General features: G+C 37.0%; 1 protein-coding gene across 6 annotated transcripts in view; it reads right to left on the bottom strand.

Moving 5' to 3' along the window:
• Window positions 1-16,046, bottom strand: part of EFR3A (EFR3 homolog A) — a 75,190-nt gene that overhangs the window by 36,089 nt on the left and 23,055 nt on the right. For all 6 annotated transcript variants that reach the window (XM_064706701.1, XM_064706703.1, XM_064706702.1 and 3 more), the window contains 4 exons: window positions 14,224-14,351; window positions 12,742-12,892; window positions 4,259-4,380; window positions 2,455-2,604 (listed from right to left, as the gene is read on the bottom strand). In XM_064706701.1, coding sequence (XP_064562771.1) covers window positions 2,455-2,604; window positions 4,259-4,380; window positions 12,742-12,892; window positions 14,224-14,351 — 551 coding nt within the window. The remainder of the gene's footprint in view (window positions 1-2,454; window positions 2,605-4,258; window positions 4,381-12,741; window positions 12,893-14,223; window positions 14,352-16,046) is intronic.

The following is a 16,046-nucleotide window of genomic DNA, read 5'->3' as shown; positions in this document are numbered from 1 at the left end:
GGCAAGGACAACTCCCTGTAGCTGCTCCATTGGCTTTTTTGTGGGTAATCTCTATCGAAGTGGCAACAAGGAACTGGAAGGAGGATGTGTTGAAGTACAGCAGTTTCCATAGCAAACACCTAATCACAGACTAAAACCAGCTCACAGTAACTCAGCAACTTAAGCATGAGACTTCTTAAATGCCCAAAAAACAGGCCTGGCCAAAGATATGACAGGACATGTAAGTAAGACTGAACAACCACTTCTGAGCAGAGTAGGTACAGGAATGTTTGACTGTGATTCACACACCCTGAGAAAGAAATAAATTCTAACTTTCCCCTAAAACAGAATTTGTATGAACATTACAGATGGATCAGAAGGATTTGAAGTCAAGTTTACATTAAGTGCTATTGTCCTTCTGTCTGAAATAAGGCTGGAAGGTTTAGTTCCACAGTTATGAAGAATATGTCATAAAATAAGGGTATTACTATTTTCATACATCCCCTCCCTATCCTGGAGATGCACATAAAAAGATACATACATAACACAATGTCTGATAGGCATGTAACTAAAATGTACACTCAGGTATATGAACAAATAATGACATTCACAAACACAATTATATTTTTAAAATGTTATTTAGACAGTAAATTCTTAACTCCAAGAAGTGTCACATTTCATATGTACTCAAAAGAATCTTGAATTAACTGTGAAGTTCCACGAGCTCAAATTACATAGACTTCCAAGGTAAGTACCTATATGTACTTCAGCTTTAATCAAAAATGTTTTTTCTTCTATGAATTTAAGCTGGGGATATTTTTTGGAATTTCTGCTCTTTCTCAAATAATGCTTTGACTCCATCTGCCAGAACAATATGCTTCTTACTCCTACTCTTCAAGATGTCTCTGTGCTCCACAAATATGAAGTTGCACATAAAATAAAAAGAGAAATTGTCTGTAACATCATTTAAGACCAGCAGGTAACAATTTACAAACACCGTTTCAGCTTTTCTGTCATATGCACATCATAAAAGGCCCCTACTTACCACTAGGAAGATCATTAGTCTTTTTTTTTATGTTCAATAGGACAAGTTTCAAGCACAAGAGTTCAGAAATTTAAGTTGCTTTTTGATAGATTTGTTTTTCTACCACTACTACTGCATTGTTCCACAGATGAGAAAAATGATTCCTGCAGTACATATAAACTGATCCACTCTAAGTGGTTAATCCAAATCCTACTTCAGTCAGTTTTTCCAGCAGTAGTTAATTTACTTTTGCTAGAAAAAGGAAAGTGTATGCCTGAGGGCACTGTAAAGAGGACCAAAGGAAAGGGCCCACCTGCAGTTAGAAGCTCTGTAAGAATAAGCAAAGGCAAACCAGGCTCTCCTTGCTCAAACAGCAGCTTCAGAAACCTTTCTCTCTTATTCAGCTCACTCTTCAGATATAACATTCAAGTGGATATTTCTATAAATATTGTGTGGACCCTCAGTTAGATACAGTAAATAGATAAGGCATGGACAGACAGACAACTATTGATTTTAGCTATTTGGTCGGAAAATTTGTTTTAGAGATGAGACAGGCACTGGCAGTAAGAAATAACACAACAAAAATAAAGCTGAGGAATTGAAAAATAAATGCCAAAACTCAAACTAAATAAAGAGAAACTGACAGATCTAGAAAGCTGAGTGAAAGCAAGACAAGCTTGTTGTTATAGGAAGGCTGCTGAGCCTCTTAGCAGGCAAGTTTTGAAGCAGCCAGAATTGGACATGGAATTAATATTTCATTTGCTTGCATTGCTGAATTTCATTTTATGGAAATTTCCCAGTGCTACCAATAAACAGTTTTTACACCTACATAGTGTTTAAACAGGGACCAAAAAAGGGGACTTTTCAATTGGAAGGTGACTGGCATCTCCTCAACCTTAAATGTCACAGAGATCTTTTTGAATATCTTTTTGCAAATGTGGCATGTAATATGCCTAGGAGTCACTGAAAGCAAAAAAGAGAAGGTGATTTACATATAAATAAAACTTTAATTCCTTACTCGAAGTACTGTTTCAGCCAGGACAAGCAGTTCTTAGTTATGACTAAAGGAATTAAAACCTCAGTTTCTAACAAATCTAAGTAGCAAAATCATTTGAGTCACCTGAAAGCCTTTGCTTACTCATCGCTGCATCTGATCCACTAAAACACAGAGTTTATGACTGTTATCAAGTCAAAATATGGATATATAATTTCTAGAATAACTTTTAGGCCAACAGAATCTTGAACAAGTGAACAAACATGGTTGAAAAGATTTTAAGACAAGAAACATTTAAAACAAGAACCATTATGCAAACCTACACTATCAATTTCAAGGAGCCTCAGCTAGAAAAGGTGAGTTGTTGCTTCCACTGAAAAGAAGAAGGATATTCATCATAAAAACTCAGCCTAGAAATTGCTTAAAAAAACCACACCAGTGACAAGAATACACTTACCTGTCAATATCTTCTATTTTCTGCATGTTGAACAGCAGGGATGGCACTATCTTGTCCATGTGCTGGGGTTCCCATATGGTTGCTCGAAGCTCATCATTAACTGCTTTTCTAACCACTCCCTGGATGCCCCTGATTCCAGCAATTCGGATCCTGAGCAAGGAAAAGAGGAATTACTGAAGCTGAGCAACACAGCACCTCCCAGCAGGGCATGAAGAACTGTGGAACTCCAGCAGGTTCTCACAAGCAGTAACTGGGAAAACTGGCCAACCATTAAGATTGCCCACGCTTTCTCTGAACACCTTTGAAGGCAGTAAGGAAGCTGACAAAACAAACAACTGAACAGAAGATGGCCTGTACGGATAAAGCTGACACCACTCAATGAAGACTCAAACTTTGTGCATCACCTCTGACAAAAGTCCTCTAGATAAAACCCACCAATCTACCATCCATCAGCTGAAACTTCACACAATCTCAGCCTATTCCAGAGCTGAAGAAAAATGGGAAGCTACCACAACACAGCTGAAGTAGCACAGCCATGTGATTGTGCCATTAGAAGTTGTAATTAAAGCTACGGATTAATCAGAAAAGACCTTCAAAGATTTCTGAAAGATTCACAAAATGGAAAGCAAGTCTACTTAAGCCTAATGGACAAAAGGAACAACCACTTTCATTCTAAAACCATTTGAATGAAATCAACTGATAAGTAATCAACAACAATGAAATAATAAAAAAGAAAAAAGTACATAAGTTGAAAAAAAGACTTAGTCTAGCTGCTAGCTGTTGTCATCATTTTATTAAACAAAAATAGCTTGCAGGAGAATTTGTGCAATGACATGAATAGCAAAATGCTATTTTTTGAAGTGATAATAGCAAATTATTCATTGTAATAAATGGTAGTAAGAGAATTTATTTCCTGAACACAAGTAGAAGCTAGTACAGCTATCAAATGAAATAAATACAAGCCTCACTAAAATTCTGAATTATTTCTCTTAAAATCCACCCCCATTTTTTAAATCTTGACTCAGGTATGGACAACACTTTACAAGCTCTTGCTCAGTCAAATTCCCTCAATTAAAACATTTCTAAGATGAACTACAGGGGTAACCAAGGTCTGTAACTATTTTCGTTTCGATTTCAATTTGTAAATATCTAAATCTGTAGCTGCTTGTATCTTAGCTACTTCTGAATGAAGTTTTGTGCATCCAAGATGAACCCAATTTCATTCTAGATCTTTTGAGATAGTTTCAATAGGATTACACACAAAGCAGGAGACAAAGGGATGTACAAACAAGGAGAAAAACTGCTGCAGGGAAGGACACATCCTTCAGGGGGGAGCCACAGGAAAACAAACTGTGGCACTTACATAAGAATGGGAAAAATAGAATTCCCACTCATGGAGGCTCTTGAGTTTGACACAAATGAGCATACTTCTGACATTTAAGAAATCACAGTTTTATTGAGTAATTCTCAAAGAACAGACTAAATATACGCTTTTGCCTTTCATGCAAGTAGCCTCATTAATATCTCAAGTAAGTTATGAACTTATGCATTTACAGTAATTAGTGGCGCCTTTCTGGAGAAAATCCACACAATCCAACATGCTTTATTAAGGTAAAATTACCCCTAAAAATCTTAGGAGTTCCAACTACCTAAGATTTGCAATATTTGGTGCTACTCAAAAAGTCAAACTGTCATTTTTTTCATAGGGAATGAACTAGTCCAATAAACACCTTAATAAGAGCTGTATTACAGACAGTATTAATGTGTGACCAGTTTTCAGTAATTCCTGCAGAATGACACTTACTCATTTTGTATTTCTGGATCAGGGTCACGGGAATGACACATGGCACTGAACCGGGACACGAAGAAGTCGTAGCGCCTGTGATATGAAGGTGTGTCTTCTTCAATGTTGGCAAATTTGACAAACTGGAAAGTGAAATATATTAAAAAAACCTATTAATACCAATTTCCTAAATTAGAATAATGAGTAACAAGCTTAATCTAAGCTTAATTTAACAAGTAACATAAAGTAACTGCATTAAGAACCCAATTTAGACAACACTTTAGAACTTCAGAGAAGAAAAATCTAAATAGGAGGGTTTTCTTTTAAAAGTCTTCCCTCAAGAACTTCATCTAGATAGCTATGGAAGCATGAAACTGTATGAAATGCAACATACTATGCACTATGGAAACATCTAACACTAGAATAGTGAGTCATCAACTGGCAGAATCATTTAGGCTGGGAAAGACCCTCAGGATCATCAGGTCCAACCATTTCCCCAACACTGTCAAGTCCACCACTAAACCTTGTTTTACATAACTCCAGGGATGGTGATTCAGCCACTTCCCCAGGCACCCTGTTCCAATGGTGGTAACTCCTCAGAGAAGAAATTTTCCCTAATATCCAGTTTAATCCTCCCTTGACACAACTTGAGGCCATTTCCTCTTGTCCTATCTCTGTCAGCTTGGGAGCAGAGCCTGACACCCACCCTGCTACAGCCTCTCTCAGGCAGCTGTAGAGAGCAGCCCAAGCAATCAAACACAACCCTGTCACTACCAGGTTACCTAGCAACATTCTGATGTACCAAAATTCAAGGGAAATAAACTTGGAGGCATTCTGTCAATTCTGTGTAGACAGAAGGGAAAAAGGAGGAGTCAGGGAATTAATCCAGTCAACTCCAGACCATTCGCAGAAAAGCACTGGAAAAAAAAGCCAATTTGCCAACATCTACAAAGTCTCAAAAGGGTAAGTAACAGTCAACATGGATTTGTCAAGAACAAATCACATCAATCCATCTTATTCCTATGACAAGTAAATAACTTTTGTGAACCCAGATGAAGCAGCATCTGTCAAAACTTCAATGATGCTGTTGACAAAAAAATACACAAAATTCTCAAAGGAAAGCTAGGAAAACACTGTCAAAAGAACACTCCACGTAAGAGAGATGTACAAGAGTTTGGAGAAAAATAAGGAAACACTTGCAAATCATCACAGCACAAAAATATGATTTGAGCTTCACTAGAGACAGACGAGCAGACTGGGCTCATCAAATTTGCAAAGAACACTAAGCTGGCCAGAACTGCAGGCACACCTGCTGCCTGGTTTTTAAACAATTGGAAATAGGACCTAAAAAACCAAGGAAGCAATTTGAGAATGGTTATTGCAAAACAGCATTTTAGCCAGAAACAGCTGAACTAAGGAAAGGAACTTAGTCAATGCCAATACGATGGCATGGAAAACAGAACAATATATTAAGATACATCTGCATTACTCATGGCACTTATGAAGAAACTTTTGCTGTCTAACTGGGCCAAATAAGGCCTTAAATGAAGTGGTGCAGTGAGCTGAAACATCACAGCCTAAAATGGTGACTAGTTCTCAAATAATTCAAGAAATAGACAAAGCTTTACATAAACATAAAGGAAGAATGAAATACACCAAATTACCCTAACTACAGCTGCCTAAAATGTATCAGTCTTAAAAGGTACAGAAGACAGCTATAAAAACAGAAGAAATAGTTTTCTTTGTCCAATGGTAATAAGAAAATCAATAATAGGCTCATATTGAAGCAAAGCCTAAGTTAGCCATTAAAACCCCTTCTTCCTAAAGTGAGCAGATGGCCTAAAGACGTTTTGGATTCTCCATCACAGACAGTTCTAAGAACAGACTACAGAGGGAAATAAAAAGCAAAACAAAACATGTCAGAAAAGGTCAAACACCGTGCTGGCTGTGCCCTGAAGCAGAGTGATGTTCCATTAGGATCCTTCTGCTTCTACTCACACCATTTTTATCAATTCCTAAGCACAGGCTGAGGCATTTCCTTTGTATTTTTCATGATGTAAAACCTGCTTTCATCAGCACATTACCCATAGACATCCAGAGAGGCCCAAAGCCCTTTAGCATAATCTACAGCACACTGATTTGTGGAGGGTTTGAGGTTTTCAAAACTGTGTATTTCAGAAAAAATAACCCTACCATTTTTTCTAGTCTTTTGTTTAGTCTTTTTTTCTGTTTTATCTAAAACAGTTATCCCTTTCAGCTGCACTGCCAGTTCACCCTCTAAAAGCTATAACAACAGCTGAAAATTATGTAGTTCATAAAACTACATTCTCAGCTGTTACTGAAAACGGAGCAAAATTGTATAGCATGAGTTCATTTTACAAGTCCCTCAGTTAGGAATATCCTGTATTTCAGGTGGTAAAAAAGTGACAGAAGTCAAAATCTAATTCTGTATGATCCACTGCCATAGACTGAAAGATGATCTACAAACAGCACTCATATTTTTCTCTAATAGAGTGAGTTATACAAATGATCATTTCCTTCCTAAGAGACCCTGGCAAATGCTTCATATGTACCGTGGCTTGTTAACTTGTTTCATGAAATTGTTACTAGCAAAACAGAAACAGATTTTTTTTTCAGACAAGAATTTCATTAGTCCTTACATCTCAATAAGGCACCAGGACCAAGGATTTAGTAAGCCCCACACAATATTAACTTAATATTTTCCAGACATTCAAGTGCTCAAATCGACAAATGATTCACCAAGAAACCTCCATAAAAGCATGGAAACAAAGCATGAAGAAGACAAAGCACTGAGTGGTTGTGAGAATATTAATTCATGCTGCTAATTTAGTATCAGCCTTTAATATTATTATTATCTGAAGTACTAATTATTTGATTGACAGGATCTCCCAACAGGAAAGCTTAATACATTCTAGTAACTGTTTGCTAGCAGAAAGATTTATTGTAGCAGGAAATTGCTTTGTAAGAAGAAATGATGACTTTAGGCCAAGCAAGTGTCAGGGACTCCCTCATCCTAAGTACCTCTCCTGTATCAGGGGCAGCTTTGCAGCAGGGACACAAACACGTGGAACTTACACCTTTCAAAATGGAATGCACAGTAAGAGATCCAGAAAGGGCAAAGGTTTTTTATGCCCTCATGTCTATAACAAAACAATTTCCCCACTGAGCATACAGCATTTCTGAAGCACAATCCAGGATTAGCATTCAGATGACTGGGCATTGAGGCCACAGGAAAGCTCTCTGTGGTAACAGTTTTGAGTTGTGCACTGTCATTGAGAAAAGTGTAAAATTCCATTCCATCACAGAAATGCTAAATTTTTCCAGTAGACATCATTCTGTACTTTGCAGTGATGGTGTTGTTATTGTTGATACAGAATATTTTACTCCTAAGCGCATGTTTTCAAACAAACTTCAAATATAGCACTTATTCAACCTAAAAAAGGATAAAACCCTTATGAAAGTCCAAGCACTTGCCTAAGGATTTTTACAAAGCTTTTATAGATGTAAACATGTCATTCACAGTAAATGCTTTCAAGCATCCAATGGTAACTTATGGAAGTTTTACCGGTACAAGCATCTTCTATATTTTATAATACAGAAGGTACAGAAAGGAACTTACATTGGTAGTACCTTATTTCCATTTATTTTGAAACCAATAAAATTCAATCAGTAGAAAAACATATAAATCTACCATGAAGTAAAGAAGAAACATATTATTTATTCAGAAGATGTTTGTTCCAGACTGAGTAGAGAAATTTGGATTATATTACCAGAGAGAGAGAGAGAGATTGTGAAAGCCCTGTAAGTAAATCCTAAAATTTCTCAAGGACAAAATTTCTTCTATGCATTTATGCTGTTTTATCACTGTTATATAGCAAACACATGAGGAGAAAAATCATATCTTTTAATGGGCCCTGGATTTCTTTAAAGAAGGTCAGTTTTATTCAAGAGTTTGAGTCATGTTACTTAAAGTATCTCCCTGTAAGAATACTAGGCTCAACCTGAGAATTATTTTTTTCATATCTGAGCTCCCCAATTTGTCTTCTGCAGCCTGCAATTTTCTCTTGTTTCAAACACAGTGCTGATACTGGCAGTTATCACCTTTCACAGGCCAAGGTACTGTATTTCATTGCTATGAAACTGTCACATGGGAAGTCATGATCTCCTATAAATGTAATACTCTTACAAACCACACAGCACAGCCTTAATGAGAAGTGTGAATGTTATGTGTGCACTACAACAAATAAATGCCAGAAGAACAAGAACAGCAATTTTCCTGAAGAGAAAAGCTTCAAACACTGGATACATTGACTTCACACTGGATACATTAACTTTACAAAGGCAGCATGAAAATGATCACAAGGTTCTCAGCAATGAAAACTGGTGATTTAGTTTATTTATTAATACCTGGGGTCACCTGACACTTTCAGTTTTATCAGAATAGGATGGAAAATTTCACATTCTATTTTAGTTTGTGTCCCTTGGATAAAAATTCTCCTGACCACCACATGTACAGTTGTGTAACAAAATCAGCAATGGAATGCTGGCTTACAGGGTCACAGCAGTGTGGTTGTGGAACTGCAAAACCAGAGAGCACAAGTATAAGTGGAGGAAGCAATACTTAACTTTGAATGACCCCAAAGCACTTAAATTCTAGCAGATGCAGGCACACAATTTCCAAGATAATTTAATAACTCACAAAATGAGATAGAGTGCTGTGTGTTAATCTGTCTCCCTGAGATTTAAACCCTATTAATAAGACAGAGGAGGCATCCTAGAAAAGGAATTGTTCTATTGTGTATTAAATCACTACCAGCATAAAATTCTGTATTGGTACATGGAATGAAAGAAGCATCTTGCAATAAGGGTAAGTTTTCATTGCTTCTTCCAGATTAGCAAGCTGAGACAAGGCAAACAAGTAAATACCCTGCTGGGAATATGAATTCTGACATAGCTTAATTTCAAGTGTTGACATTTGATACTATTTTTACAATACATATGCACTTAATTCTGCCCAAACCAACTGCTTTTAAAAGCCAACACTAACAAATATGAAAGTCTTGTCTCAGTCACTGGTTGATCACTTTTTCACTTGGGAATCTGTCTGTCTTCCTTTAAATTACAAATGATGACACCCAGCAATAACAGCCACCTTCTCATGCACAGGAAGCTCAACACTGTCACTGATGGGATCGTTACTTCACTGCTCTACAAAGAAAGTGCCTTTATAAAAGGAAGCACCCTATCAACTAAAGAAACATTTGTGGTACATAATTAAAATGTGGTAATACTGGGTTCCACATATTATGTGCTATTTTTCACATAAAACCCCAATATCTTACTGAGAAAATACAAAGAATTCACCTCATCAGCATTCCAAATTAGCTTAAAATATTTGTATTTAACTGAGTCTTGTAAATATGGATTAAGATGAAAATTTTACTAAATTATGTATCCAATTGTTCTTGACCAGTCCCTCACTAAAGAAATTTTCTGAACCTTCTTTAAAAACTTTAGAAATAGACATAAACTGGATATAGATGAATACATATAAATTGGATCTCTTATTCAAAAAACTCTTGACCGCAAGGTGAAAGATTTTAAAGCTTGTCACTTTCTATCCTAGTAAAAAACACTACAGACCTAAGCAATACATTTAATTCTTTGTACTTGAGCAATGGAGATGCTTTACATGACACTCAGTTACTGAAATTCTGCAAGAAAATTAGAGAGAGAAATACAGTATTGTCATAAATTTCTAAGGAAAGGCTTATTACAATCAGCCTTCAGATCCTTAAAACACAAGCCAAGGAGATATCGCTTTTTCCCTGCACATTTTTTCACTTGCCTGACCAGCATATGCTATCCTAGCACATGGTCTATAAAAACATCTTCCATGCTAGAAAAAGCTATTTTCAGCCTCACAGGCATTAGCAATTTGAAATTTGATCTATATAAAAAAAAATCCCAACACCTATTCATTATATCCACTATTGAATTTTACTGTTTTTAAGTATCTGCCTTATATACATAGATTTACAATTATGTTATTAAGAAAATTTAAAAAACAGCTGCTGTAGGAAATAAGTTAACATAATTTATAAATGCAATATATAAATGCAACTAATTAATTATATGTAACCTGAAGATCAGGCTTAAAAATGCATAAAGAAACCCCAAACAATTATTTATCTAAAACAGCCATCCTCGGGTTTGCTTTTCAAAAACAAATTGACTTTTTATTATAAATTAAAGTAAATTTAAATTCCAAAATTAATTTAAGTTGACAAACATCTAAGTAAAAGTTTTGGGGGTTTTTTTCCTGAAATACAGGACACAAAGTAGAGTAAGTTCTGCACCCAAAACCAAATACCTGGAAGTCCGCAAAACATAGTGGAAGGCAGTGGGAGCTTCCAAATCTTTCCAAGCCTTTAAACCACTCAAAGATGTTCTGTACAGAGATTTGCTTCATTTGAAAACCTTTTAACCATTCACAAAAGTCCTTGCTGCTGAAGCAAAATCTGTGAGGCTGAAAAAACCCTACAGCTCAAGCAAAGAAGTTTGAATTTTACTTCAAAGACATCACTGCTTTTCTATATCAGTGAAGCTATGGGTAGAAAAATAATCAAAATCTACTTAGAGCCACAATCATACTCCACATATTTTAAATGTAAGCAGACTATAAATTTGTAGGGGCCTTAAAGTGAGTTTCCTAAAAATACTATGTAAAATTTTCCAAAGGTTGCCTGACTTCTCACACATTTACTTCATATACAACCATTCCTCTCTTGTAGACAATCCCAGTTCACACTCCAAAGTGGTTCATCAGCTAAAGCACATGAAGCATTATTCAGTCACCAGACCATCTCCCTTGCTTTTTGGTTTTTGTTTGCTTATTTCCCTCTGAAGGAGAGAAAAAAGGCTGAATATGGCAGTAAACTTTGTTTGTTAATGTAACAAAATCTATTTAAGAACACAGTAAGGCAGTGCCCTTGGGAACAGGCAAGCTGTTACCCTTGTTCCTTCTAAGTCAATACAAATAGACTTGTATCCTTTGTCTTCATTAACTCTAGAAGGTACCTAGGGAAATGAACAGAGTTAGGCTAAAATAAGGTTTTGAAATGCTGTTGAAGAGCCATAAAAATTCTCTCTCCTCCCAGAGTTTCTCCTCTCATTTAGGGAAACCTTTTTTTTTGTGAGTTTTATAGAAGACAAACACAAATTTATCTCCTAATTCAGGAAGTCCCTAATCTCCTCTACTCACAAAAGACTTAGGAACCAACAGGAATATCAAACAGATTATCCTAAATGGAGTCCTGTTCAGCAACATGCATTTTGAAGTGACACATGCCTTGTACATCAGAGTGGAGGTTGGCACTAACCAATGATTTTAAACTGGAAAGTGATGTACACCTTGCCATTTGGCAGCCTAGGAAACAAGTTCCAAAGTCATTTCCCTAAAAGGACTTGCCCAGGCATTATTATACAAACGAGTCAAAAGAAGCAGGGTAGCCTGGCTCAGTGATATTTAAATAAATAAGCAAAATTTTATATGTATAATGAGATATAGATATTGTTATCCTCAGTAAAGCTGCCGTGCTAGTGGGGGAACAAGGGACACCTCTACCCTACATTACAGCAAAACTCTCTTTATTTCACCATAACAAGAAATCCTGCTCTGGGGTAACATCAGGTTACTGTGCCCTCCGGTCTTCCTGAGCTGCAACTCCATTTAATTTCATCAGCTGGGAACCAAACCCAAAAGGCCAACAGCTTTACTGATTCCACAAAGAAATCCCCACTGTTTGCAATGGCAATAATTTACATGAAAAGCAAGTACTCTGTACTCATGTAAAAGCAATAGCTCTAAGTGAAAACAGTCCACATCACAATCCTGGAATTTATGAGATTCTAATATTACCAGCTGGAAAATACAGTAGTTAGAAGGCAAGTATTACAGACCTATACCCTTGATTGCACCCATCACTCTAATTGGAAAACTAGATCTCTAAATCTTCATTTTGACACTTTTAGTTATGCCCTTCAAGCCTGGATCTGAATCCAGAAATATTTAAGCTGATAAGAGGGTGAGATTGCAATACTCAAAGCTACTTTTCAACTAAGAAGAATCTTTCTGTGTAGCTTAAGCTGCCAGAAAACAAAACACTGTCTTACCTATATACTGGCTCCAGGAGGGCTGCTTAAAGACCCAAACCATGAACTCACAGCACAGCTTTCCTGCTCCTTCCAGAAATTATTTTTGGAGGGAATGAGCCCACACATCAAAAGAATTTGGGATACTGCAGGGAAACAGTTTATCTGCCTCCAGCTGGTATCTGCTCTGTGTCTAGGCCCAAGGGATACACCCTGCTACAGACAGCATCTTTCAACTGATGTCAACTGGCAGACCCTTTAATACTTCTCAAACTACCTTTCAAAGCAAAGATTTACTCTGATTTGATTTATCATCTCAGCTTACTCACAGAATTAGTCCCAAGGACTTGCAGCTTTGGTTCGCCTGATTCCAGAAGCTTGGCCACCATATGAAGGAAACTTTCCACAAATGGTTTTATGCTTTGAGAATGGCAAGCCATTAGAAGTTGGTCCAGTGCCTCCATGGCAATTAAAACATAACTGAAAATTAATTAGAGAGACACATAAAGATGTATTGCATTTATCATTAACTCAATTAGTTCAACTTAGGATCTTACCACAAAAAATAGAAAAGAAAGAATGAAAGGTGCGTATTTCTCATTGCATAAAAATGACACTTGGAGCTAATTTCTACATCCATATTTTCTCTTTTTTTTTGGGAGGAGATGGGGTAGTGTAGGAGGGAGGGAAGTATAGAATTGAGTGTTGGCTATTTATCCTCTCTATAAAGTTATAAAAACAGCTTTGGATGTCATGAAGGCCAAAAAATGGTGGTCTGTAATGGATGCTGCTTTTCTTTAACAATTCCTGCCACTTCTTGGACTTAAAATATTTCTCACTTAATTATTTGATTTAGCCAAAAGGGCTGAAAAGAAAGATAATGCTGTTTTCCTATATCCTGACTGACATTCAAAGGTGTTTTGGGCTTACATAGCCAGTTTTTGTCAGCAAGGGGCTGCAGGAGTGGTTTCTGTCAGAAACCAGGAGTTGTCCCTATGACACACACAGCCAGCTCCAAGACTGACCCCCAATTTCCCAAACCTGAGCCCCTCAAGGACACTGGAAGTGCCCACAGGTAATCAGATCCACAGTGCAGAGCATGGAGGACCCCATGCTGGAGCAGCTGTGCCTTGAAGGAATCTGCTGCCCACAGAAAGGCCCAGCTGGAACAGGCACAGGCTTCTGGCAGGGCCCATGGAGAGCAGCCCCTGCAGGAGCTTTCCTGGCAGTATCTGTGATCCTATGCTGGAGCAGCCTGTTCCTGAAGGACTGCACCCTGAGCAAAGAAGCCATGCCAGAGCAGTTCCTAAAGGACTGCCTACAAAGACAGACCCAAGAGCAGAGCAGGGTAGCAGGAGACACAAGATGGTATGAGCTGACCACAGTCCCCTGTCCTAATCTGCACTGCTTGGTGGGGTGGAGGAAACGGACTTGGGAGTGAAGTTGAGCTTGGGAAGAAAGATGGCTGGAGAAAAGATGTTTTCAAGTTCTAGTTTAATTTCTCATTATCCTACTCTGTCATTAACTGCCAATAATTAAATCAATCCTCCCCAAGTTAAGTCACTCAGTTCCATCATGGGCAAAAAGAGATCTCCCTGTCCTTATCTCAACCCATGAGCTTTCCATTTTATTTTCTTCTCCATCTGGCTGAGCAGGAGGACTGAGAGCAGCTGGATGGGAGCCTGGCAGTCAGACAAGGGTAACTGACCACAAAGGGACTGGGTCTGCCTTGCTTTCCAGACTTGATCAGAACAAACATGATGAAATTCCATGACTTGCTGGCATCTATTTTTAATGACTTCTCTCCTTACCCATAGCGATGTCTGGCCACATCCCTGGTCAGCCTCTCTGCCAGGTAAGCCCCAATTCGATCCAGCTTCTCTGGTGCAGAAACTGCATAGAAAGTCAGTTTCTCCATATCAGCTTTAACAAGACCATCCTAGAAACAGAAATACAAAATAGAAAATTAAACAATTCATAGGAAATATAAAGCTTTCTAAGTGTTCTTTCTTTTTTTCTAGTTAATATTTAAAGATCAGAGCAATCAGAGCCTTACAGATGGAAATAAGCTACTGAAAAAACTTCAAAATTATTGAGCAAAACTGCCATAACCTTAGCTCAAAAATCAGCAACATGAAACAACTAAAATATTTTTAAAGGAAATGATGCAACTAGCTTGCTCCACCCTTTTTTTATGAGGGAATGAATATTCTAAGAGAAGGTATGTAGTGAGATATGTGACCAGCTCTAAGACACACTTCTTTCCTAATAGCACAATGTAATTTTTTCCCTTCCCATCCTCCCCACCAAGTATATTCAATGCATAATTTTGATAAAACATACAAGCAAGACTGTAGTTTAAATATTTAATATTGTAGTTTAAGGTTTTATATTTTCTGTGTCATATCTTGAACAAGGCTGGCACCCAGGCATCTGAGGGCTAATTGACAGAACAAGATCAAAGATTAAGATATTAGTTCCAACATGAACTGTAACACAGATCTGCTCAGATGAGGTTATGATCATAATTATCAGGTAAACAGGATAAGGCTTTTTGTCTTTTTTTTCCCTGGAAGTTCATAAAAACATTTATTTTTTAAATAAATTACTTAAATCTTTTAAGGCATTAATTGTTGATTAATGAATTTTATCAAGCAAATCTTCTGATACTATAGAGAAAGTGTGCAACTGAAGGGAAACATCATGAACTGGCCTGTGTCCTCCACTGACCCAATGAATACGAACCAAAGCAGAGGCTAAGAAGTGCCAACTCAGAGCTACTGAGTCAATTTATTAAAGTAAAACACTACAGCTGTAGCATTTCCAGGTGTTTCTACATCTGTATCAAAAACTAGACTAGAACAAAAAAACCTATAAACCCATACTATTCCATGCATTCAATATATTGTATACACAGAAAAAATTTCCTTAAAAGCCACTATTATGCACTTACATAATACCTGGCACTGAATAACATCATCATCATCATTTAAAAAAAAGCCAACGTACTTTGTAAACATAAACCAAATATTACACAAATACTGATTGTGCTGCTTACTTCTACTATAACAAAAGATATAAAAATTTGGCAACACACTTAAGAAAACACAGCAGCAGAAACATAAGCTCTTGATCAGTCTGAACTGTCAAATGATTATGTATAGACACATGCATTCCTCCATGTGTCTATAAAACACAAAAACAGAAGTTATTTATTTTCACAGAGAGTAAGAGTTAGGCTTTAATATAGCTCCAAGACTGTTACAGTGAAATGAAAAAATAAAATTGCAGATGAGTATCTGGAAAAAATTTTAAAAAACACCAGAAAAACCTTTTTGGGTCACAACAGCCTACCAGAACTATAAAAATGTTCACAGTCAGTAAGTCAAGAGTTAAACAGTTAAAATCCTGTAGAAAACCAGAAAATGTTCACACCTGCAACCACAAGAAAGCAAGTGTTTGAGGTTCTAAAAAGTGATGAAGTTAAGTGCTACCTCTGCAGCAGAATACCTAGTTTAATGAAATCTCTGTTTCCCTGAGCAACACATATTAATTTTATTCTTCAGCGTGCATCCCTGCTTTGGAAATGGAATTAGACCAGATGATCTCCATGGATCCTCTCCAGATAAATTAT

Source organism: Zonotrichia leucophrys, chromosome 2, assembly GCF_028769735.1.
Source record: "Zonotrichia leucophrys gambelii isolate GWCS_2022_RI chromosome 2, RI_Zleu_2.0, whole genome shotgun sequence".
NCBI lineage: Eukaryota > Metazoa > Chordata > Aves > Passeriformes > Passerellidae > Zonotrichia > Zonotrichia leucophrys.
This window is presented reverse-complemented; position numbering and strand designations above follow the sequence as displayed.